Raw genomic sequence first — 24,737 nt, forward strand, 5'->3', positions numbered from 1 at the left:
GTGAGCCACCATGTGGTTGCTGGGAATTGAACTCAGGACCTCTGGAAGAGCAGTCAGTGCTCTTGACCACTGAGCTTTCTCTCCAGCCCCTTTTACTTTTATACTAGGTATCAAGACCAGTACTGACAATGTGTAAATAACTTGTTTCGCTTTTTTACATACCAAAACAAAAAAGCAGTTGGTTCAAGCTGTTTGTTTATCATTCAGGCCATAGAAAATGCAACTGGAAGAAAATATTTGAGAAAATATAACTTCAGATTAAATTAGGGACATAGATAAATGCTGCAGACATCAGTAGTTTATTGTTTTAGTCCAAACACATTCAAAATGGAAACTCAAAAGAATACTTTCCACCTGAAACAATTAAACTAGATTCTACCAGCATATAATGCTTATTTAACACATTACAAAATAAAGATGGTAATCCACTTTCTATACCTACTAAAGCCAAGATGGTAAAGCCAATTTGGTTGCAATAGTGTCATAAGGATAGAATATTACCATCAAAATAAAATAAAAATCAGCAAATAACAGTAATGGTAGATGAGTACTTTTTAGTATTCCACTGAAAAGGGGACAAAATGTTCAAAGTCCACAGTACTGCAGGTGAACAGTCACCATGTAAACTTCTCCATGGGATGGTCTAATGTCTCGTTTGTGGGATGGAAAGGCTGAAGCTGAATGGCTCGTAGCTCCAATTATCTGTTACACTTAACATCTGTCTCTTGTTGCCAGAACAGTAGATATGGGTTACAGGGCAATATCTTGGATTTGAAATATATATGCTTGTACAGATGTTGTGTGAAATATTTACACACATATACACACCCATACACAATAGGAAGAGGAATAATAACAAAAGAAAAATTACACCTGGGGGGCAAACCACTGACAAGAAAGCCACTTATTTCAAAGTAGTTTGGATAAAAGCTTCAAAACTACAAAGTAATTCTCTAGTACGAACTTCAAGTACTGTACATTAGAAAGTGTAAAACTGTTTCAAACAAACAAAAAACTTTAGCCTTCCAAAATGGAAACTACAAAAATCTGTGTCCACAAAATATATGCAATAGTGCAAGACATTTCCTCAAACATGGAAGACCTCATTCTTAGGGAAAAAAGGAAATTTTACCCATATTGCCCAGTTGACAAAAAAAACCAATAGTTACGTCACTAGCAAACAGTCACAAAGTTCAGAACCAGTTTGCTCCCATGTCAAGTGTGTATTCTCACTAAGGGAGAGTGGAGAAGTCTTCCATGTTAACAAGCAGCTTTAAGTGGTCACACACATTTACTCCGCTTCTTGCTTGAAACACCAGAAATCTGATATATACTGATTGTTCCAACTGTAACCAGATAACCCTCGCCATTCTTGTGGTTCACTGGGACCTGCTATAAAGACAGACAACAATCCAGCAGCTAGAAACTTTGCTCACAGAATTGTTTAAAGATTCATGTAAAAATAAAAAGATGTCCTCCCAGACTTAAATTCAGGAGCCATTTGGGTGCTGACATCAGTTCAACAGTTGTGCAAAATGAGTGACAGTTCCCGTCCCCCGCCCTAAGAGCTGCCATTCTTCCCTCTGAAAATTGCAGTATCCGCACTCAGGCTCACGTGCTGTTTTTGGGAATCTGACTGCTTCTAAAATGTGACAAAATGTCCACCACGTTGTTTGACTTTCCCAAGAACTGAGTGATTATGGTTTTATAGTTCACACTGGAGCTGAAAGAAAAGTCTATTAGAGACTCAATGGACTTCTCCCTTCAAACACACATGACTCCCTCCCTCCCACACAGAACACAGAAGATGTTAACTGAAGAACAAGATAAATAATAAGCATCCATTTTACTGATTTGAAAGATACTGCAATTTTTATACATCAATGATTTTCTTCAACGTTTTGCAGCTGTGTGGCTTTGCAGTGCAGCAATTCATAGACCACACCGTACAGGATCACCAGCAAGACTGGAATGATGTAATAGAAGGCACCATCATGCTTATTACATTACCAGAGAACAGAATACAGGAAGGACAGCTTTCAGTGGACACAGCTTAAAGGAGAGAGGGGAGGAGTGTGTTGAGCAGCCATCCATCCATCCCTGTACTTAAGAGGGCAAATAGAAAACTGACAAAACAGAGCTACTAAACCTGGTCTAGTATTTAAGACCACAGCTTTTGAAGTTCTCAGTTTTCTTATTTCGTTCATAACTAAATGACTTCCTTCTGGAATATTTGCAGTCTTGTTAAGGTTTGTGTGCACACGCTGGTCACAGCAAGCAGATAGAATGCCCTCATCATTTCACAAACTATTCTCTACTGGAAAAGAAGATCAAACTTTTTTTTCCCCTGTTGCCTCCTGGTGCAGATTTCAATGTTAATGACTTCAGAGTACCCGATAGTGCATTCTAATGAATACGTACAAGCTTCTGTTTGTTTGTGTTGGGGGTGGGAGGGAGACAAGAAAAAAGGCAAGATTCTCCAATTGCACAAATTGCACTATTTGTGTTTCCAACATTAATAGCAGAAACAGTTAACACTTAAACAAAATGTGCAGCAGAGGATTTTTTTTTTTAACTCAAATGACCTGAACTCAGTGGGCATGTCCTTTTTTTTTTTTTTTTTTTTTTTTTTTTAAGTTCATTTTGTTGCAGACAGTTTAAGATATGGTCATTTCTCAGTCCTTAATTCTCCAAGTCTAGCTTTATAAATTAACAATATGAATCCTGTTGTGAAATTGGGGAAATAATGTCCACCTCAATTTAACTGATAACCAAAAGATGCTTTTCACATCAAAGAAATGATCAAAAAGGCTGTGTCACATTCCAAAGCCAAAAAAACTTAACAAGAATGCAAACACGATGAGTTAGGTACCACTGCCAAAACTTTGCCAACAGTGGAACTTCAACGACGCTGTCCGGTGAAGCGACCTTCCATTTGCCCGGTTCCTCTTCCAGAACCAAGTTTCTGTGTCATGCCACCTCGTGGAGGTGGCCCTCTGCCATCACGATCACGCATCATTCCACCACCCACAATTCCACGTGGACCACCAGGACCCCGATCATTGCGCCTGATATCTCTGCGGTCATCACCACCACCTCTGGTTTCTCGCTCTCTGGCAGCTCTTGTTTTTTTCTCTTCCACATTTAAACGTACTTCTCCTCGAAACATAATTGGCTTTAAAACAGAAAAATGACATGAGTGGGTTACACAAAAATAGACAGATATTAATTTATATACATAAGAAAATCTTTTAGGAAATAATGAAACTTTAACACAAGTCTATATTAAGATTTGTGTTTCTATTAAAGCTTCAGCCCTTTTCAGTTGAACAAACGATCCATACAGCAGACTGTGACACTATAGCTTCTTACTCTTTGCATAAATACCATTTCACAGTTAACTATTTTTAGCTTTACCATAAGAAGGATTTTCTATGGTTTTAAATGTTTCAATTCATCCTATAGACAACAAAAAGAAAATTTTTATGCCCCTTAAATCACTTACTTTTGCAATTAAGATTCTCTGAACTGGTTCAGAGTCATCAAAAACCACAAAACCAAAATTTGGAAGTTTTCCCCCAACACCCTTGGTATTGATGCGAAGTTCCACAACGTTTCCAAAACCTGTGAAAATATACATTACAACCAAGGGTTAAATATTTTAACAAAACATCCTAGTGACTTTAATTGTTCAGAATGAGCAACTGTCATGTTTCTGATCCGTCTGAAAATAAACACAGCAAAGCTGCTATGCAGGATGGTTGCTACAGGACATCTGCTGCTCAGAGGGCCACCACCTCGGTACCCCTAACAACCTTAGCAGACGCTTGTCTCCACAGGAGAAAAAAAAATTGTCAAGTTTTGGAAGACATTTTCCCCACCCCATTTTACCAGTAGAATCCTCGGAGTTTTAAATCTAAGACTGTTGATTCCAACCTTCTTCCTCATCTCCTGAACCTGAGCAAACAACACTCAACAGTCACTGACAATTGTGATAGCTTTATCATTTCTTCCCTTCTAACCAATTAAAGTGAGACTGGAAGCAGGTAAGATACAATATAGAGGTAAGTAATTCAAAATCCTGGCTTTTATTATGACAAAAAGGATGTTTCTTCCTTTAGGGCTTTATTTAAATTCAAGAATATTTTCTTTAAAGGGAAACCTTCATCATGTTGTCAGATGGTAGAGTTGTTGTACTGAAAACCGTGGAGTCCTGTTGTCCACTTGGACAGGACACCCCCAAACAGTTCAGATTCTCTTGCTCATGGAGGGCAGGCAGGTCAGGACCACAAGAGGAGGACTGAGCCCTGCTGAGCAGCTATGTTGATCTAATGTAGAGTAACCATTAAACTTCAACTTAAAAGTAGAACATAAATGCAAACTAAACCACTTACTCATAAAGAATTCTTTCAGTTCATTTTCATCAATATCATGAGGCAAGTTACCAACGAAAAGCTGGTGACTGTCCGGATAGCGAATTATTCTCCGGTTGTCAGAATCATTCTGTTCCATATCTCCTCTGCCTGAAAGACAGGAAGAAAGGAAAACACTAAAGCCTATAACAACATACAAAAACAGTACAAAGAAATGAACTAGACTCAAGGAAAAAAAAAGAAATGAACTAGAAAGAAAAATCAATATTAGTGCCAGGCACAGTGGTACATACCCTAAATCCCAACAGTCGGGAAGAGCTCCGAGTTCCAGATCAGCCTGGAGCTACACAACAAGACCTTGTCTCAAATAAACAAAAACATACAAGAAAGGGAACAAAGAGAAAACAAAAAACCCAATAGTAAAATTCCTGGTTTGGCTTACTAAAGCAGACATGCCCTGGAAGACGCTTGGGTATTATTAGCAGGTGGATAGAGAGCAGTGAGGGCCAAGCTAGATTGCTAGACTGTGGACTATGGGTAAGACCATGAATGACCAGTACTCAAAGGACAGGGATTTCTCTATAACCCAGGAGCAAAGCAGACTTTCAGTCAGTACGGAACAGTCCTCCAGCCTTAGTGTTTTGCAATAGAGCACATTTCATCTTTGAATGGCACAGCCAAACCAATGTTAACTTACTAGCATTTCCTTTTTTAGGCCTCTTACCTCCCAAAGTATTGTCATATAAAAATAATTTTACTCAATCCTCTCATAACATAGCAGTAGTCACAGAAGACAGACACCACACAAGGAAACATCATTAACACCTAACTGGCTTAAGAACAAGCGGCTCAGACTTAATGTCTTCCTAGATCATGACAGTCAATACCACTGCCTGCAACTTCAGAACTCATTACTTTTATTTATAAAATTATACTTCTAAATTTGAGGTACAGTAGTATATCTCATTTGCATCCAAAACACTCTCTCTTTTGAGAAGATTAATCGGCCTTATATATGTATGGGTATTTTGCATGTATGTCTCTGCACCACGCATATACCTTCTGCTAGCAGGGCAGAAGAGGGCATTGCATCCCCAGAACTGACAAGTCTGACCACCATGTAGGTGCTGGGAACCTGAACCTGGGTCCTCTGGAAGAGCAAGCACAGTGCTCTTAACTGCTGCTCCACCTCTCTAACCCTGAAAAGCTCTTTTAAATCTTACAGAATTCAAATAATGGTCTTCGCTACACCTTAGCTAACAATGCAGTTATGAAAAGTTAGTTCAATTCAGGAGGAGTCAGTGTTAAGAGTTTTTCCTGAAAAGATGAGTGCGCAGTGAGCTGGATATGAACAGCTCAGCTTCGATGTCTTAAAAGCAGCTGCAATCAGTAAATGGTAAAAGGGCACATTTTATCAAACCACACGCCTCCATAGAGATCAGCAAGCCCTCTCTTAAGAGTTATTAGCTAGCCCAGGCTATCTATCTCAGCAGCAGGTCCCTATCTAAGTAATCTCATCTTCACACACACCCATGTATGAACCCTAAAGTTTAGTCTCCCAACTGTCCAGTAAAAGCTGTAAGTTAACTGAGCTTACCTGGCCTTGGTCCTCGAGGAGGGAAACCAGGTCGCTCTCGAGGTCGCTGTTCCCGTACACGCGGTGGCTGAGACTGAACTTCTGGCTTAGCATCAACCCTCGGCTAAAATATAATGGGAAAATTACTAAAATTTTTATATTATAAAGAAGTAACTTCTACAGGAGAAAAACCAATCAAAGCAACTATTAGCAAGTCACTAGCAAGGATAATGATATTAAGTTTATGATGTTTTTATATAATTTCCTATATGTGTGAAAATACTTTTTAAAGGATATTCTGTACCAAGCTAGGACTGTAGGGTAGATCTTAATTTTCTTACTCAATACTGTAATAATTCACACTAAGCTGCTTTTACACAATAGCACTCTTTAAAATTAAAATTATACTCACAATAAAACAGGTAAATTATTGCTACAAAATCACAAAATGCAAGATGAGCAACTCCATATACATACAAAAGACAAAGTTAAAAGGCTTTCTTATCTTATAAAGACAAGAATAGACACACAATTCCTCAATAAATGCCTAGTTTGCTGCTTTCGGACATCAACAGTGCTCAGGAGCATCTCCTAGCCCATCCCACCATCTTGAAACCAATACTTTAATAGTTTGAACAATAACCCTTTGCATGGTGGCAAATGCACTCAGAAGGCTGAGGCAGGAGGATCTTTGTTTGAAGCCAGCTTGAAACAGTAAAACCACATCTCAAAATTAAGCGACAAGAGTTTCCATATAAAATCTCAAGTAGTCCAAGAAGCCCTGTGAAAGGATTGAACAACAGTCTTCCTTAACTGAGTGGGAATGACAGGACAGGTCTGTCAACTGCTCAAATACTCTCAAATACACTCATGGATTTTGTAAACAATAATGCCATCCGTCCACACTTCTGTCATTTCCCCTCATACAACAGCCATTTCCAGTATTTTCAACCTCCAAGGGCTTTCTACTTGCTCGAGCATTTATGGCCCAAGGAAAAGACAAAACTAAATGAATCATCATCAAAAGACACTGCAAGCATTCAACGGACTATGGGCATCCCAAACTAAAAACTAGCACTTTATAATCTTTAAGGACCTTGGTCTAAGCAATACTTTCATTAATCACATAACTGGGATAGTATAATTTGTAAAGATGAATCTAAATATAAACAACAATGCAGCCACTGTCACCCCAAGATATGTATTAACATTACGTTATTTAAAAGATTTACCTACTTCTTTCTTACAACCTGTTTTTTTCTCCCTGTGTCGACTTATTTTCCCAAGATGAAATCTTTTCATATGTCCTGGAATCTACCTAGTTACAATGTTAATTTTGCTGGGTGTGGTAGTGCATATCTTTGATCTCAGTACTTAAGAGGCAGGCAGAGGCAAGTGAATTTCTGTGAGTTCAAAGGCCAGCCTGGTCAATTTTTGTTATAAAGCCTATCAAGCTATCTTGCTTTGTGTGTATGGGAGATGGCAATCCTTGAGAGAACTGTTTTGTTTTGTTTTTAAAATTTTTATATGCATTAGTATTTTGCTTGCATGTATGTCTTACATGTGTCTGTGTGAGGGCAACAGATCCACTGGAACTGGAGTTACAGACAGTTGTGCACTCCCATGTGAGTGCTGGGTCCTCTGGACGAGCAGCCAATGCTCTTAACTACTGACTGAGCCATCTCTTCAGCCTCAGCCAAGGGAATCATAAACTTGTTAAACTGTTACTGTTTGCCACTGCTGGGACTGCAAAAACTACTGAAAGGACCAAGCATTCCCCAAGTTACTAGTTCAGAGCACCATAAGCCTGACAATGAGGATGCTGTCTGTGCACATACAGTGTAATAGTATATTAACAATCTGAGATGTGGTATATACTTATAGCTGTATTTATAAAAAGGCATATTTTATAACTATATGCTTACTTCCACTAAAGGAAGTCTCAAAAGCAGAACTTGGTACAGTTTATATTACCAATCAGAATTGAAAAATAGATGTATTTTACTCAAATGTTAGTGTCATAAATCAATAAAAATGGCAACTGTGTGTAGTGAATGGTGGTCCAGCCTTTGATCCCACCATCCAGGAGACTAGAGAGCCAGGTGCAATCTTGTGAGTTACAGCCATCCTGGTCCACTCAGGCAGAGCTCTAGGCTAAGCTTAGGTACATAGTAAGACTTTGTCTCAATAGAAGACGTGGGAAGAGATGGGTAGGCAAAGAGCACCTGCTGCTTTTGCATAGACAGTTCCCAGCAGTCACAAGCCCTCTGTATTCCAGTCCCAGGGTATCTGAGGCCCTATTCCAGCCCCTACAGTGCATGCTGCACAGATATATATATGTGCAGGCAAAACCAGCCATACTCATTTCAATTTTTTTGAAAAAAATTAAATATACCTTACATTTAGAATTTTCAGGAAAAAAATACAACAGTCTAAATATTATCAAAGAACTTGAGGTTCTGTCTGACCTTAACACATTTCAAAACTTATTACAAAAATAAATTCTCCAAACAATTTATCTTATAAATAATTTGTACACCGATTTGGTAACTTTGACTTTGGAAGTGGACAAGAATGCCAGTGCATAAGAACAAAAAGCAAAGAATCGTTCTTTTTACTAAGAAACAAATGTCAGCTAAGGGAGCTATGCCTTCTCCCTCTTCTCACCCACCAATTAAAACTAGGCATTCCTAACAGATATAGTGGCTACACAGCCTACCATTAAGGCTTTCCATTTAACTTCACGTAACCAAAAGTATGATCTTACAGCAAACCCTACGAATGAATGTCAAACAAAATATAAAATAAAAATAGTCAAAGCAAGTCAAAAAAGCATCACTACAACCATACACATGTATGTGGAGTATAAGCTATCAAGAGAGCTGGTCAGTTCCAGCAAAGACTTCACTTACCCACTTCTTTAGCTCAGTGCCTACCAATACCTTAAGGTAAACTTAACTTTCTTTTACCAAATAATCTATTTAAAACAAAAGGAAAAAAAAAAAGCTGTTCAAAAGTAACAAAATAAGTTGAAGGTTACTAAACCAGGTGAAGATATCACAAATTTATTCTATACATAGCACAAAGACCCGAGGGTAGTCTTAAAGCTTACATTTTATTATTTGTAATTATATGTGTGTGTGTGTGTGTGTGTGTGTGTGTGTGTGTGTACACCTAAGTGTGGGCCCGTGCACATGAGAGCCAATGCCTACAAAGGCCAGAGGCATCAGGTCCCCTGGAAGTGGAGTTACAGGCAGTTCTAAGTCACCTGATACACGTGCTGGGGACCTTAACTCAGGTCTTCCCTGTGTGCTCTGAACTGCCAAGCAATCAATCCCTCCAGCCCCTTAAGGTTTAATTTTAAAACATTTTTTTAATGGAGTGGGAAATTATAAAATAACTTCAAAATTGACTCAAATGTAAGATACCTAAGAGTTTAGAATCTAGTAAGTTAAGACATACCTTAAAAAAAAAAAACCTTAAATACTAAATATCTTAAATTCTGTCATGAATAGAGACCTAATATTCTCCGTAAGACACTAAAGAAAAATGTATGCACTTAGACCACATGTAGTGTGATATGCAACTACATAAATTCAATAGCCAAGCTATATTCAGTTGTCTAAACATGGGTGAGTTATGCTAGGATCTAATTTTCCTCTCTATAAAATGGAGTGTTAATACTTGTCATGCAGGGTGGTTTTAAGGACTCAGTAACAAGAAAATCTGTGTACTTTCTATCTCAGTACTAGGGAGGCAGAGGCAGATGGATCTCTGATTTCCAAGGCTTGCTACAGCTATACAATGAGACCCTGTTCCCACCCATACCGCCCAAAAAAGAAATATGAAAATAACACACTGACCACAATGGCTAGGCAAACAAAAGGAATATATTACTGAACTTCTTAAAGTAGGCATTGAACTGTTGCCATGACTTATCAGTGGGCGAAGAGCACCAGCAGCTCTCTCTTCCAGCAGACCAAGGGAGTTCCAGCCTCAGCACCTACACAGCAGCTCACAACCATCTGCATCTCCATTCCCAAGGAAACCAACACACTCTTCTGGACTTTGAGGGCACTGCATGCACGAGGTGCACATGAACGCACACAGGTAAACACAAAACTCTTTAAGTTAAGTTTTACAGTGTCACCAAATCTCTGAAATAACAACTCAAAAGGCTCCACATGTGAATCTGACAGAAATAAAGATTTCAAAGTCCCAAGTCACTGGTCCAGATTGGTTTGAAAAGCACAAATCATTAGGGATGAGCTTTGACTGGGATCAAATACAACCACATTTAAATACTTAACCAGAAAAAAACACCACCACCATCAACAACACACAGGTATTATGGCACCGTGTACGTGTGTAGTAGAGACATTGGGGGGAAAGTTATAACTAGTTACTTTTAAAATCGCATGTCTTTTTTTTTTCCCCCCAAGACAGGGTTTCTCTGTGTAGCCCTGGCTGTCCTGGAACTCACTCTGTAGCCCAGGCTGGCCTCGAACTCAGAAATTCGCCTGCCTCTGCCTCCCGAGTGCTGGGATTAAAGGCGTGCGCCACCACGCCTGGCAAAACCACAATGTCTTAATGTTAGAGCATCTAAAAAAAAAAAAAAAATGTATACAATAACCAAGTGTAAATTTTCTAGGAAAATGAAGCTCTACTCAAAGTGTAGGGGAAACTGGATACCTATATATGCCAATAAATTCAAATTTAATCTACACTGTCTACCAAGCATCATAAATAGTGTCATATTTTCACAGTTTTGGAAAGCTCTGAAATGGATAAGATGACAAACAGACGAAAAGCAGAATACTAAAATGATCTGTTAAGGTGAACACTACAGTCATAAGTTGGTACAGGCTTCAATCAAACTGTGTCAAACACAGACTGAGTTTAGGCAATGTAAATATATATAATATATAACATATATTATATATATACACACACATATATCAAGGTTTCTATTTCTTTAGAACAGTGATTTTTTTTTTAAAAAAATGTCATTCTATTTTGTGCCTTTCCAAATTTCTTGCCTGAAATACTCTTGCTAAGTGTTAAAATTTTCAAGGAGTATTTTTCTTAAAGAAGCCTTTAAAATGACAACATTATATTAGTAAAACCAACTTAATCTGTACTGCACACACCCAAATCCCACCTCTGTAGATTATTTTAATAGAGATTTGGCATTTAAAGTGGGTGCGCTGACATTTTATTAATACACTTTTAATGTTTAATCCATAATTCTGGTTGACTCACTTAAAAATGTTTAAAAGTAAGCAATTGGCAAATGTAACAAGGATACAATCCAATGTGTTCACAGATTGGTTACCTGTGAGACTGGTGCTTTAACATGGGGTGGAATTCCAGAGGAAGAAACAGTACCACTAGGAGGCAGGTTTTTACTGGTCACTGAAGCCCAGGAGAAAGCCTGCAGGAAATGCAACAAACCTAGACTACTAATCATGGAAAACCACCAACATTCCTATAGGGAAACTTCCAAATATTTAATCTGTTTTCATTTCTAATCTGTTCCTTTATATTGAAGGACTGACTTCCTAATAGAAAGGCACACACACACATGCCAGTCTGTGTGCCAACTTTCAGAATCTCATTATGCAAGGTACGACTGCTGTTTTGTCTCAACTGCTGAAACCACACCAAGTTCCTACATAAGCAAGTGGCAAACCACTGTCAACTAAACATGCTATAAAATCTGAAGCAGAGACTGACTTCTCTCCCCGTGGGGAAGACAGGATGTGAGTGATGGTGTTAGGGAGAAGCACAGGAAGAGCAGAGTGCTGTTGGAGACTCAGCAGACGTTACAAAGTGAGCAAGGACTCCTGCACTACTCTCTTCTCCTGCCCAGATCTACTAACCGTCTACTTGACAGAGAGAGAGTTCACATGGTATACTATGGGTGCCACACATCTATCTGTTCAAGAGAATTAGTAGAGTAAGGAAACTGATCCCATTTATATCGCAAACAGGTGTCTCTCACAGATCAACTTCAGTAGGGACACTGCATGACTCCTGGAGCATCAGAAGAGATAGATGAGCAACTGAAAACCTCACACATGGACTTTCATGTAAGTCATTCAACACTGCATACAGACAAGAGGAATCTAAGTTATAAATTTCACTCTTAGGAATATTTTGGGGGTAGAGAGAAACCATAAAATCTCCTTAGAACAACAAGAACTCAAGTTTCTTTCATATACATGTAAGTATAGCTTACTATTTCAAATAACAGAACCAAAACCATGCTGTATTAATGGCACCAAGTATGAAAATGTGAGGTCCCAGATCTGAAAAGCTCCTCTGATCTCACCTTTGGTGGTTCCTGAGGCAGAGAAGCAGGCTCAGCAGGAGGAGGAGTGGCTGACTTCTCCTCTAGCTCCTCCAAGTGTTTCTCCTCCACTTGTGGTTTCAGCTCTTCAGTCTTTGTTTCAGATTCTGGCTCAGGTTCAGGTTCATGAGAGGATTCTTCTAAAGGCTCCTCTATGCCATTGCTACAATGAAACACCTAGGTCACTAGGTATTCAAATGAAATAAAACTGTTTCTCCAAACTAACAGTTAAAACTAGTTATACTCCTGTGGGTAACCTGTTCTGCATTTGTAAGCAAGTATTCTCTGGTCATACACATGTGGTGTTGGGTATGGGTAAAACCCTAGTCCTGACTGCCAGCCACATACCAGTGAAATTGTTCTACCAGAGACTCACCTCCAGTCTATACCCATCTTTCTGGTTTTTGTTGTTGTTTGAGATAGGATTTTACTATGTATCCTTGGCTGGCCTGGAACTCGACTCTGTAGACCACAAAGACCTCAAACTCAGTGAGCTCCACCTTTTGCCTCCTTGGAGTGCCAGGATTAGAGTGCACCATCACATTTTTAAAAAATGGGTTTTAGTATTTTGCACATAATGGTGCTTCGCTTACGTGTATGTCTGTACACCATGCACGTGCACTGCCCTTGGAGGCCATAGGAGGGTAACAGATTCCCATGTCTAGGGTTCCAACCAGTCACGTGGGTACTGGGATCAGCTGGTGCTCTTAATTGTTATGCTATCACTACAACCAAACCCCACCATTTAAATCTAAATGGTGACAAGGTTTACTCCAGTGTTAAGAATAAACCCTGTGTGTGTTTTCTAAGCAGTGTTTGTAGGGACAGACAGGTCAGGCCTTCAGACAGGCTTCCACTTTACGTCAGGAAGAAAACTTAGAACACCAGGCTTGCAGGGTGAGCACCTTCACAGGCCCTCACCCTCTGCCATATTAAAGTAAAGTTTTACAGAAATAAATTCAGTGTACTGTCCTAAACAGCCTGCATTATCACAGTCAACCACAGCTTCGATACAAAACATGCATTTTTTTTTCTTTTTTTTTTGTTTTTTTGTTTGTTTGTTTTTCTCTGTGTAGCCCAGGCTGGCCTCAAACTTAGAAATCCGCCTGCCTCTGTCTCCCCAAGTGCTGAGATTAAAGGCATGCGCCACCACTGCCTGGCATGTGAATTTTTTTAATTAAGTAGTAATTTTCAGTAGCTTGATACATGTCATAAATAACAAAATACTGTCTTAAATAAGCGGTTTTAACAAAAATGTATTCGCGGAGGCTGAGGGTGTAGTTTGGTGGCAATGTACATAACACACATGAGATACCTAGCACCAAAAAAAACTAACTTCCAACAATAATCCTAGAAAGAACTACCTTACAGTTAGTTAGTTCACTACAGGTCAACGCAAATGCAACCTTGCAACTGCTAGCTAGCCTTACGTCACGGGGTGTGCGTCATAGTAAGCGCTGTTCGCATTCTCTTGCACAGGTTCAGGAGACGGCTGCCTGTCTTCTTGCTCCTCTTCCACTTCATCTTCTGACTCTGACAACATAGGACACATCTTTTTAAGAGAAGCTTACATAGACTCTAACATACACACTGGAGTATGTTTAAGGGTTTGCTAGTTTAAAATGTCAGTAGACTTACAAAGGCAGTCATTCACTGAAATATTCCCTGTTCCCCACAAACTAAAGAGAACAAGCAGGAAAAAAGTTGATTATTATTCTCTATTTTAACAAGATGTAATAGTAAAGAAAGGAAAAGCAAGGAAGCTAGAAACCATTATTTTGGTTCTGTTGTCATATCTACTCTAAAGTAGCAATGAGAAAACTGGTATTCTTATCAGTGGACGACGAATACCTACAGTACAGTCATAACAGGAAGAGAAAGTGAGTTCTATGCCACTCATTTCATTTTGACAAAAGTGTTTGCATCCCCAAGACAATTCCAGAATATGTACGAAACTCTAGTCTATACAGACAAGTCACCTATACAGTCTTCCTAGGTTTGACTTTTACATAATTTCATGTACACACTTCCCCTATACTTCCCCTAACAACAACTAAAGAAGGGAAAGAGTTTCAATTCAAATAAACAGCCCATTTCCCAAAGTTTCGTCCTTACAGAAAGTACAAAGGAAGACTACTGAGCAGCTTTCCTTCAACTTAAGCTCACCTTCATCAAGTTCTGGTTCAGAATCACCGAACACTTCATCTTCATAACGAAACATATCATTGTGAACATAAAATTTATTTGGAACAGATCCCTATAGAAAAACAACATATAAGTAAGTATTCCATGAATACTCATAAATAGAAGTACCCACATTATCCTCCAACAACTGTAAACAACACCCGTGGTATTGTATTCAAAGAACAAATTAAATGTTACAATCTTACATGCAATCTATAGTTTAGTACCACAGAAATAATCTAGACTAAATATAATTATCCAAAGCTGAGTATGTTATGATGTTAACATATTCCCACCTCTTCAGAGACAGAGAAGGAAGGCCCCAGATTGAGCTATAGGGAGACTGGGTTAAAAAAAAAAATCCACAATGCACACATATGAAAATGTCAAAATAAAGCCCTGCATCATGAATGAGTAGATGCTAATTATTAAAAATTAAAAAAAAATATATTACAATTTAAAAACTCTTCTAAGCCAGGCATGGTGGCACACACCTTTAATCCCAGCACTTGGGAGGCAGAGGCAGGCAGATTTCTGAGTTCGAGGCCAGCCTGGTCTACAAAGTGAGTTCCAGGACAGTCAGGGCTACACAGAGAAACCCTGTCTCAAAAAGCAAAAAACAAAAAACAAAAACAAAAAACTCTTCTAAAAATTGAGTTCATAGTTTTTCCATTTTCAAAACCTTTTGAAAATACAGCTTAAGCTGGGCGTGGTGGCGCACGCCTTTAATCCCAGCACTCGGGAGGCAGAGGCAGGCGGATTTCTGAGTTCGAGGCCAGCCTGGTCTACAAAGTGAGTGCCAGGACAGTCAGGGCTATACAGAGAAACCCTGTCTCGAGAAACCTAAAAAAAAAAAAAAAAAAAGGAAAATACAGCTTAATATTTCACAGATCATGTGGGTTTACTCTGTCTTCTGGTCCTGGGAATCAAACTCAGAGCCTTCCACAAAAAGCCAAGTGTTCTACCACTGAGCTACAGCACCCCAATCCTGTTCTGTATTTATCATCCACTTACACATTTACTCCAGTATCTAACTTTAAAGCACACACATGTACATACAAATGTCCAAATAAGCTGTATCAACACACCTAATAAAGTCCAAGCCGGGCGCTGTGGTGCACTCCTTTAATCCCAGCACTCTGGAGGCAGAGGCAGGTGGATTTGAGTTCGAGGCCAGCCTGGTCTACACTGAGAAACCCTGTCTTGGCAAAAAAAAAAAAAACAAAAAAAAACAAAACAAAAAAAACCACCACAGCTGCAAGCAGGAAGGAGAAATGGCTTAGTGGTTAAAAACCCATGTTGCTTTTGAAGACCCAGGGTTTAATTCCCAGGAAGGCAGCTCACAGCTGTAGTTCCAGAGGATCTGATACCCTTCCCACTTCTATGGGTATCAGGCACATATCCATACAAGCAAATAAAACATTCAAACATGGGGCTGGAGGGCTGGTGAGATGGCTCAGTGGGTAAGAGCACCCGACTGCTCTTCCAAAGGTCCAGAGTTCAAATCCCAGCAACCACATGGTGGCTAACAACCATCCGTAATGAGATCTGGCGCCCTCTTCTGGAGTGTCTGAAGACAGCTACAGTGTACTTACATATAATAAATAAATCTTAAAAAAAACAAAACAAAACAAAACATGGGGCTGGAGAGATGGCTCAGCGGTTAAGAGCACTGACTGCTCTTCCAAAGGTCCTGAGTTCAATTCCCAGCAACCACATGGTGGCTCACAACCATTCGTAATGAGATCTGGCGCCCTCTTCTGGAGTGTCTGAAGACAGGTACAGTGTACTTACATATAATAAATAAAATAAATCTTTAAAAAAAAAACATTCAAACACATAAAACAAGAAACAAAGTTAAAGGGGCTGGAGCTGGAGAGATGGTTTAGCAGTTAAGGGTGAGCTGTTCTCCTACAGGACCAGGGTTTGATTCTGAGCACCCATGGAGCAACTGTCTATAACATCAGTTACAGGACAGTCAAGAAATACCAGGTGTGCAAATAGTGCACAGACATAAAGGCAAAACACCCACAAAAATGAGTAAAATTCAAATATCAGATAATTAAAAAAAGAGCAACAAGCAAATCCAAGCCTGTAGGAAGAAACTCTAGCATTTCAATAAGCTATTAACAACAAATCATATAAATACAAAATAAATCATATAAATACAAAGTAAATGAAGTGAAAACTTACTTCTGGAGCCAGAACAAAGGTTTGCATAAACTTCCTCTCAGGCTGTCCACTGTTAGACAGCAAGCCCATGACCTGTACCACTACACCATCACTCAAGGTTGCATGAGCATCCACGTGACGAATTTTGGTATGACATTCACTGAAGTTCAGAGATAACACTTTGTGGTGTATATCCTTTACAGAAGAAAAGGGTGAAGAAAATAAACTTGTGCTACCACATTAACTACCCATCACTGTGTGTACATTTCCCTCACAACCCAAAAAGCTCAACCATCTGCCTTTCTGCATTAATTTGAATTCAGTCCAGAAACTATGTATTATAACAGACCACCCATAAACTACTACCACCTCTATACAAGAAATCCTAATGCATCTTGATACTGTGTTTAGTCTGGTGGTATACAGCTCTTCCCTCCATTTCTCTGGCTAGCTCAGTTGGTAGAGCTTGAGATTTAAATCTCAGGGTTGCAGGTTTGAGTTCTGTTGGGGGTCAGATGTAAAAGTAACTTTTATATGCTTGATAGATACCTACCTCTGTCTGCTATCCTAGGCCTTGTCCTGGAAGCGTCTCGTCTCCATACAATCTAACCTAGGCCTAACCTGGTTTCAGCCTCTGAGACTTGCTGCTGAATAAGTTCACCCCTTCCTAGTTCTTCCTGAACTCTGGCTGGCTGATTCGACTCAAACGTCTCTCCAAGCTGATTGACTCAAACTGACTTCTCTCTCAGCCTCTCTTGAACTGCTCTGCTTGGCCTCATTCTAACTCTGGCAATCTGTTCTAATCTTCTGGTTCCTTCTCACTCTCTGGCTCATGCTGTCTTCTCCTGTGTCTAGCTTGTTCTCTCTTCAGCCCGTCTCTGTAGAACTGTCCTGGTAAACCTGCTCCTCTCTGCACTGCCCCTTAAGTAGCTTCCTTTTCCTTTCTTTTCACGAGAGCTGGGCAGATCCTGTTCTGTCAAATCTTTCTCTAATTTGTCACTTTGTCTGCCACTCGATTTGACTTCACTTTCAAACATGGGTGCTTTTTTCTATAACCTAACTCTACCTTCATTGTTTGGGATTAAAGGTGTGTATTAAGGGCATGTCTGTATTCCTGCCAAAGGGATTAAAAGTGGTTGAGCCATGCCATAATTAAAGTTTTTTTGTTGTTGGTTTTTTTTTTCACTAACACAATCTTGGGGCTCACAGTGTGATCAAATATCCTGCAACAGTACCAGACCACCATTCTCAAACTGTTACCAACTTCCTTTTGATCTTTTTTTACTTTACTATCTAATTTTACTTTATTATGATGTTTGCTGATGCTATTTTTCTACATCCAGTTTCTTCCTGTTTGCTAAGGACCAAGCCTGGAGTCCAACTGAAGCCCCAAACCCTCTACCGTCCTCTCTTCCCATCAAGATCAGTTATTTCATACATTCCTGTAACATGCAAAATATGCTTTGTCAACTATATGTATAAAGCTCTCCTTTCGAAAACATCTCTATATAATACAGTTCTACTAAAACTATAGCAAAAGATCACACTAAAAACACCTACCGAAAGGCTACATTTTTAAAGCCATCTTAATTCAAAGACATTTTGAAAAAAGGTAATTTGTGACTTACATTTTGGCCATAAACTGCTTCCTGGGGCTTTCCACTGGCATCCACTCCACCATGAACATAGGAGGAATTCCTGCCATAGAACCTGCAAAACAATCAACAATTAAAACTACTGCCACTGACGGGTCAAGAAAGCTTAAGACCCACTGGTAATCAACAGATAAAGGGGTCCTTAGTCATGAACAGGACTGTGACTACTGCCCAGAGTTGATGTACGGACTAAATGAGTCACTGCCCATAGACCCCTCAGTACAGCCATGTAACAAGGAACATGCTCAAGTAGCTAGCCTCCCTCTCAGTTGTGTCAATCTTCTTATTAAAATTGAAAGAAGGAGTTCAAGTGCATCCTAAATATTTAGTAATCTAGTAACTTATTGATCAAATTTTTTTTCTTCAGATAAAAAAACTTGGGCTGGCGAGATGGCTCAGTGGGTTAAGAGCACTGACTGCTCTTCTGAAGGTCCTTAGTTCAAATCCCAGCAACCACATGGTGGCTCACAACCATCTGTAATGAGATCTGACGCCCTCTTCTGGTGTGTCTGAAGACAGCTACAGTGAACTTCTTTGTAATAATAATGTCATAAAAAAAAAAAAAAGAAAAACCTCAAGTTGTCTAGGTTTATTGACAATCAAATGTCCCATTTAATACTCTTCAGGATCTCCAAGTGGTTACTAACTCCACAGGCTTACAGCTTACAAATTTCAAATAATCAAAAAGAATGAATCCAAGCCGGGCAGTGGTTGTGCACGCCTTTAATCCCAGCACTTGGGAGGCAGAGGCAGACGGATTTCTGAGTTCGAGGCCAGCCTGGTTTACAGAGTGAGTTCCAGGACAGCCAAGGCTATACAGAGAAACCCTGTCTCGAAAAACCAAAAAAGAATTCAAAGACCAAGTAAAAGTCTACAACCATCTCAACACCGACTTTCCTTATTCAAGTTATTAAGTACATAATTGATGTTCTCCCGAGCTAGTCAAACATGTCAGGACTTCCCCTGTGCCAAGCAGTATTTTCAGTGACATATACCGATCCTTTTGATCCTAACAACTTCATAAATAGTGCTACTATTGGAATTGTACAGAAGTTAAGCGAGCCACATAACCAGCTCCCAACACTTGATATGTCACTCCGGCTCCAGCTGGATCTGACCCTTCAGCATGCACACATGTGCATGCCTACACAAAACACACACACGTAAAACCTAAGAAATAATCAGATCTAAGAGGTGACAACTCTTCAGGGAAGTTACTCTAAGAATATAATTAACTAAAGCATATTAAAAGGGCTGAGGAGAAAAATATTAAAAACTTTATTCAGGCTTTAGATTTGTATGAGTGTTTTGCCTGAATGTATGTTGTACACCATGTATGCCTAATACCGGCAGAGATCAGAAGAAAACACAAGATCCTGTGAGACTAGAGTTACAGATGGTCTTGAGTCAAAACGTGGGTGTTGGACTCAAACCCAAGCCTCTCCAAGACCAACAATGCTTCTTACTGCTGACTCATCTTCCAACCCCTTGGTGAAAAAAGCATCAACATTTTTATTAGAGGAAAAAGTGGTTAAATAAGCTAGATATAATATGGAAGCTGTACCATCTTAAGACTTTTAAAAATTATTTTGTGGCTATTCATGTATAGATGTGTTTGTGTGGAGATCAGAGGAATCTCTTCCACCTTTATGAATGCTCCATCCAGGTCATAAGTCTTTCCTGGCAAATCCCTTTACCCACTGTGTCCTGTTGCTGACCTCAAAGTTACACTGTTAGCAACATAGCTACACTACTAGTTGAGACTTTATTGTTAGCCAGGTGGTAGTGGTGAATCCCAGCACTCAGGAGACAGTTCAAGAACTCTGACTCTGAGGTCAGCCCGGTCTAGTGAGTTACAGCCAGGGTTACACAGAGAAACACCGAAGGCTGTCAGCTGTCAAATATGAGAAATAGATGGTTAAAGTGCCTACATTATAACCAGCATAAAGTTTACATGGGGAGAAAAATCATCCCCAGAAAGGGAACCCAGAAAACAGTAAATACAAACCACTCCTATAATACAGAAGAGACAGGAGAAACACATGTCCAACAGTACATCTACAAAATCTAATTCCAGAGAGCTTACCTAAGACCTACACTGAGTCAGTAATAGCCTTTCTGTATCGTTCCAATTTTAGTCTATGTGCTGCTGAAGCGAGCACAGTAATAGCCTTTCTGAGGGGAGTAACAAAGGATGGACAGCAACCTGAAGAACTCATCTTTCAGAAGTCTCACTTACACTTACCCTCCACTTGCTCAAGGACTCCTTCCACCCAGAACAGGACTATACGCTACACATACTTCATTCCAACTTCTGGAAACATTAAGCTTATGGATGTTCAACTCTTGCCAAAATAGTGATAGCATCTTCCAAGTAATACTGCTTTTCAGATGAGAACACAGAGCCTTTACAGGTGTGTGGCAGCATTTCTCAACAATATGAGAACTTCAAAAGATAAGTTTAAGTCATTGATTTCTAATCACTCATTGGAATCTTGTAGTGAGTCAAGCTCCACATTACTATAATGACACATGAAATACTGAGGAGTGGTGTGTGTGTGTGTGTTACCACTTAGTACCAAATGTGTTATGGTACTAAGATATGACATGTTGTTCCTGTTTGCAAAGATAGTATCAACATATAAAGAGACAGAACAGACAATAAAATGTGGCCATATCCAAAGAATACAAAGAAATGTCTAAATTTTACCTGTGCAAATACTCGGGAGCTTTATTCAGCAAAGTATAGTATTGCCTCACAAACTCCCGCCCCACAAGCAGCGGACTGGGCTTCTCCATAACCATTTCTTTGCTGCACAATGTCAAATGCTGGAGGAGAAAACACAAGACAAATAGCTACTAAGTCATCCTTGCAAAATACCACAAAATAAATCTTCTTAGATATATAACTGGGAATAAAGCAAATTAACACCATTTATTAAAAATGAATCACAGTAGAAAAACAGATTTCTGGCCTAGAGGGATGGTACAGCAGCTAGGAGCCTGTTCTAACAGAGGACCCAGGTTCAACTCCCAGTATATTAAGGCACACGACCCAAGCCGGGCATGGTGGCATATGCCTTTAATCCCAGCACTAGGGAGGCAGAGGCAGGCGAATTTCTGAGGCCAGCCTGGTCTACAGAGTGAGTTCCAGGACAGCCAGGGCTACACAGAGAAACCCTGTCTCGAAAAACACACACACACAAAAAAAAGGCACACAACCTTGCAACTTACAAGGGATGCTTGCCTCTTCTGGCATCTCCTTGGGCACCAGATATAGACATAATGCACAGACACATATGCAGAGAAAACACCATACAAATGGAAAAACTAGCTTGGCTAAATACAACTCATTAATTACTTTATACACATATAGCCCTCAGAGTAGTCTAATTATAGCCAACACAAAGAATAAGGAGCAGCAAGCTATAAAGGGCTCATAAATGCCTATAACTCCAGTTCCAGGGGAACTGAACCTCTAACCCCAAAGTACTCATGCACATATCCACACATGGATACCCAAATACAGATGATTAAAAACTTATCTTGGAGTGAGATGACAGCAGCTAAAAAGCACTCATTGTTCTCACAGAGGACCCAGATTCAGTTCCCAGAAGCCCCATGGTAGTTTACAACTGTGTTCTAAGAAACCAGACACCAAGCAAACAAGTGGTGCATATACATACAAGCAGGCATACACTAAACACACACACACACAGAGAAAAAGGAGGAAGGTGGGAAGGGCCAGTGGGATGGCTTAAGAGATAAAGGCATTAGCGGGGGGGGGGGGGGGGGGCGCCTGGTGAGATGGCTCAGTGGGTAAGAGCACCCGACTGCTCTTCCGAAGGTCCAGAGTTCAAATCCCAGCAACCACATGGTGGCTCACAACCATCCGCAACGAGATCTGGCGCCCTCTTCTGGAGTGTCTGAAGACAGCTACAGTGTACTTACATATAATAAATAAATCTTTAAAAAAAAAAAAAAAAAGGCATTAGCCGGGCGTGGTGGCGCACGCCTTTAATCCCAGCACTCAGGAGGCAGCGGCAGGCAGATCTCTGAGTTCGAGGCCAGCCTGGTCTACAAAGTGAGTTCCAAGACAGCCAGGGCTATACAGAGAAACCCTGTCTCGAACCCCCCCCCCAAAAAAAAGAGAGAGAAAGGCATTTGTCCGACCCAACCTTAATTCCTCAGGACCACATAGTAGAGAAAACAGACTTCCATAGTTTGTCTTTTGACCTCCACTTCTGTCCCAAACTCTACTTTTTTTAGTAAGATGGCTTTACTATCTAATCAGTAGCATAGATACAGTAGCGTAGCGTAGTACCAAGAAATAGTCCTAGGTTCAGTGCTAAGTACCAAAACCTGTGTATACACACACACCAGACACACACAAGCACATTGTCTTAAAACATTGTCAAAACCTGTGTATACACACACACCAGACACACACAAGCATTGTCTTAAAACATTGTCAAAACCTGTGTATACACACACACCAGACACACACAAGCACATTGTCTTAAAACATTGTCAAAACCTGTGTATACACACACACCAGACACACACCAGCACATTGTCTTAAAACATTGTCAAAACCTGTGTATACACACACACCAGACACACACAAGCACATTGTCTTAAAACATTGTCAAAACCTGTGTATACACACACACCAGCACATTGTCTTAAAACATTGTCAAAACCTGTGTATACACACACACCAGACACACACAAGCACATTGTCTTAAAACATTGTCAAAACCTGTGTATAGAGCAACAGACACACACAAGCACATTGTCTTAAAACATTGTCAAAACCTGTGTGTAGAGCAACAGACACACACAAGGACATTGTCTTAAAACATTGTCAAAACCTGTGTAGAGCAACAGACACACACAAGCACATTGTCTTAAAACATTGTCAAAACCTGTGTATAGAGCAACAGGCACACACAAGCACATTGTCTTAAAACATTGTCAAAACCTGTGTATAGAGCAACAGACACACACAAGCACATTGTCTTAAAAGGATGTGTGATAGGGCTGGTGAGATGGCTCAGCAGGCAAGAGCACTGACTGCTCTTCTGAAGATTCTAAATTCAAATCCCAGCAATAACATGATGGGTCACAACCACCCATAATGAAACCTGACGCCCTCTTCTGGTGCAGCTGAAGACAGCTACAGTGTACTTATTTATAATAATAAATAAATGTAAAAAAGAAAAAAAAAAGGATGTGTGACTTTATTTTTATTCACAAGCATGTTTGTGCCCAAAGCAACCAGAAGAGGGTGTCATATTCAAGCCCTGGACCATGGATCACAGGCACAGTGAATCATTCTATGTGAGCAGCAAGGGAATGAACTTGGGGCCCACCCAAAAGTACTTAAAAGTACTTGGGGGTGGGGACACAAAACAAAAACCAAACACACATCTTAGTGTGGATCAGACAAATCAAAATGCTACCAGAACGCCTATTTTAACACTTTTCAATGAAGGTTTTCTTTAAGCAACTAAATAATTTCACAGCCAAAGACATCCATAGCCATCTAATACAATGTGGTATTTTTCCTAAGTGTCAGGTAGGTGCTAAGGTGAAGCACAAAGGTTGAGTGCTGTCCTAGGGACCACAGTGTTACCTGGTGTTCACTTAGTTGTTTCTTCCTCTGGAATTAATTGTCCTTCTAGACTTTCTAATGACTCAAATCTACTTCAATTTTTATATGGCGTATCACTTGCTTTCAAAAACAACTCATGAAGCAGATGTGAACAGTGCATTACAGATGCCACTATCTTCCTCCAATACAACTTTTCAGAGGCTGACAACCCCTAAGCAGAAAGACTCGTTGCTTAAGCTACGACAATGGGCTAGCAAACAAGTGAAATGAAAGACTGGCTCCACACGCCAGCCACAAGACACTAGCGCTTTCTTACACACACATGTGAGTGAGTGCATGCCCGCAGACAAACTCAGGGCCTCTCCAGGCACTGCCCACTTAAAAAAAAAAAAAAGACAGTATCTCTCACTGTCCTGGAACTTACCAAATGTTAGGCTGTCTGTCTTGTTACTACTGAGTGGTATAATATGCTTCAAAAATATAAAAAATAGAAAAATTACCAGTGTGGACAAGAATATCCACCCACCTTACCAAAAATTACAATTGTGAGCTATATAAGAATCTTAGCTTCAAAAATAAGTATGTGAGCCAAGTTTAGTGGCTCAGGTCTCAAAATGAGGCACTTGGGAGTTTGAGGCAGAAGAATCATTGAGTTCAAGCAGGCTTGGAACACAGAGTGAAGCTCTGACTTTCTTTTCTTTTATACACACACACACAGTGTTTTGTTTGAATGTATATCTGTGCACCACATGCATGTCTGGTACCCATGGAGGTCAGAAGAGGAATAGGATCCAATGGAACTAGGGGT

General features: G+C 39.9%; 1 protein-coding gene and 1 non-coding gene across 6 annotated transcripts in view; both read right to left on the reverse strand.

The window, feature by feature from the left end:
* Positions 1 to 1,827: 1,827 nt before the first annotated feature.
* Positions 1,828 to 24,737, reverse strand: part of G3bp2 (G3BP stress granule assembly factor 2) — an 87,301-nt gene continuing 64,391 nt past the window's right edge. For 4 of the 5 annotated variants that reach the window (XM_021161935.3, XM_021161932.3, XM_021161934.3 and 1 more), the window contains exons 2-12: positions 21,023 to 21,141; positions 18,286 to 18,367; positions 16,679 to 16,852; positions 14,468 to 14,558; positions 13,732 to 13,834; positions 12,284 to 12,464; positions 11,285 to 11,383; positions 5,971 to 6,073; positions 4,395 to 4,523; positions 3,506 to 3,624; positions 1,828 to 3,175 (exon numbers count right to left, since the gene is read on the reverse strand). In XM_021161935.3, coding sequence (XP_021017594.1) covers positions 2,903 to 3,175; positions 3,506 to 3,624; positions 4,395 to 4,523; positions 5,971 to 6,073; positions 11,285 to 11,383; positions 12,284 to 12,464; positions 13,732 to 13,834; positions 14,468 to 14,558; positions 16,679 to 16,852; positions 18,286 to 18,367; positions 21,023 to 21,117 — 1,449 coding nt within the window. In that variant the 5' untranslated portion in view covers positions 21,118 to 21,141 and the 3' untranslated portion in view covers positions 1,828 to 2,902. The remainder of the gene's footprint in view (positions 3,176 to 3,505; positions 3,625 to 4,394; positions 4,524 to 5,970; positions 6,074 to 11,284; positions 11,384 to 12,283; positions 12,465 to 13,731; positions 13,835 to 14,467; positions 14,559 to 16,678; positions 16,853 to 18,285; positions 18,368 to 21,022; positions 21,142 to 24,737) is intronic. The other variant, XM_021161938.3, reaches the window with a different exon arrangement.
* On the reverse strand, positions 4,190 to 4,318 carry LOC115031190 (small Cajal body-specific RNA 23). Its single transcript, XR_003836810.1, has one exon.

This window comes from Mus caroli, unplaced genomic scaffold, assembly GCF_978045245.1.
Source record: "Mus caroli unplaced genomic scaffold, Mus_caroli_1 scaffold_4, whole genome shotgun sequence".
Lineage (NCBI taxonomy): Eukaryota > Metazoa > Chordata > Mammalia > Rodentia > Muridae > Mus > Mus caroli.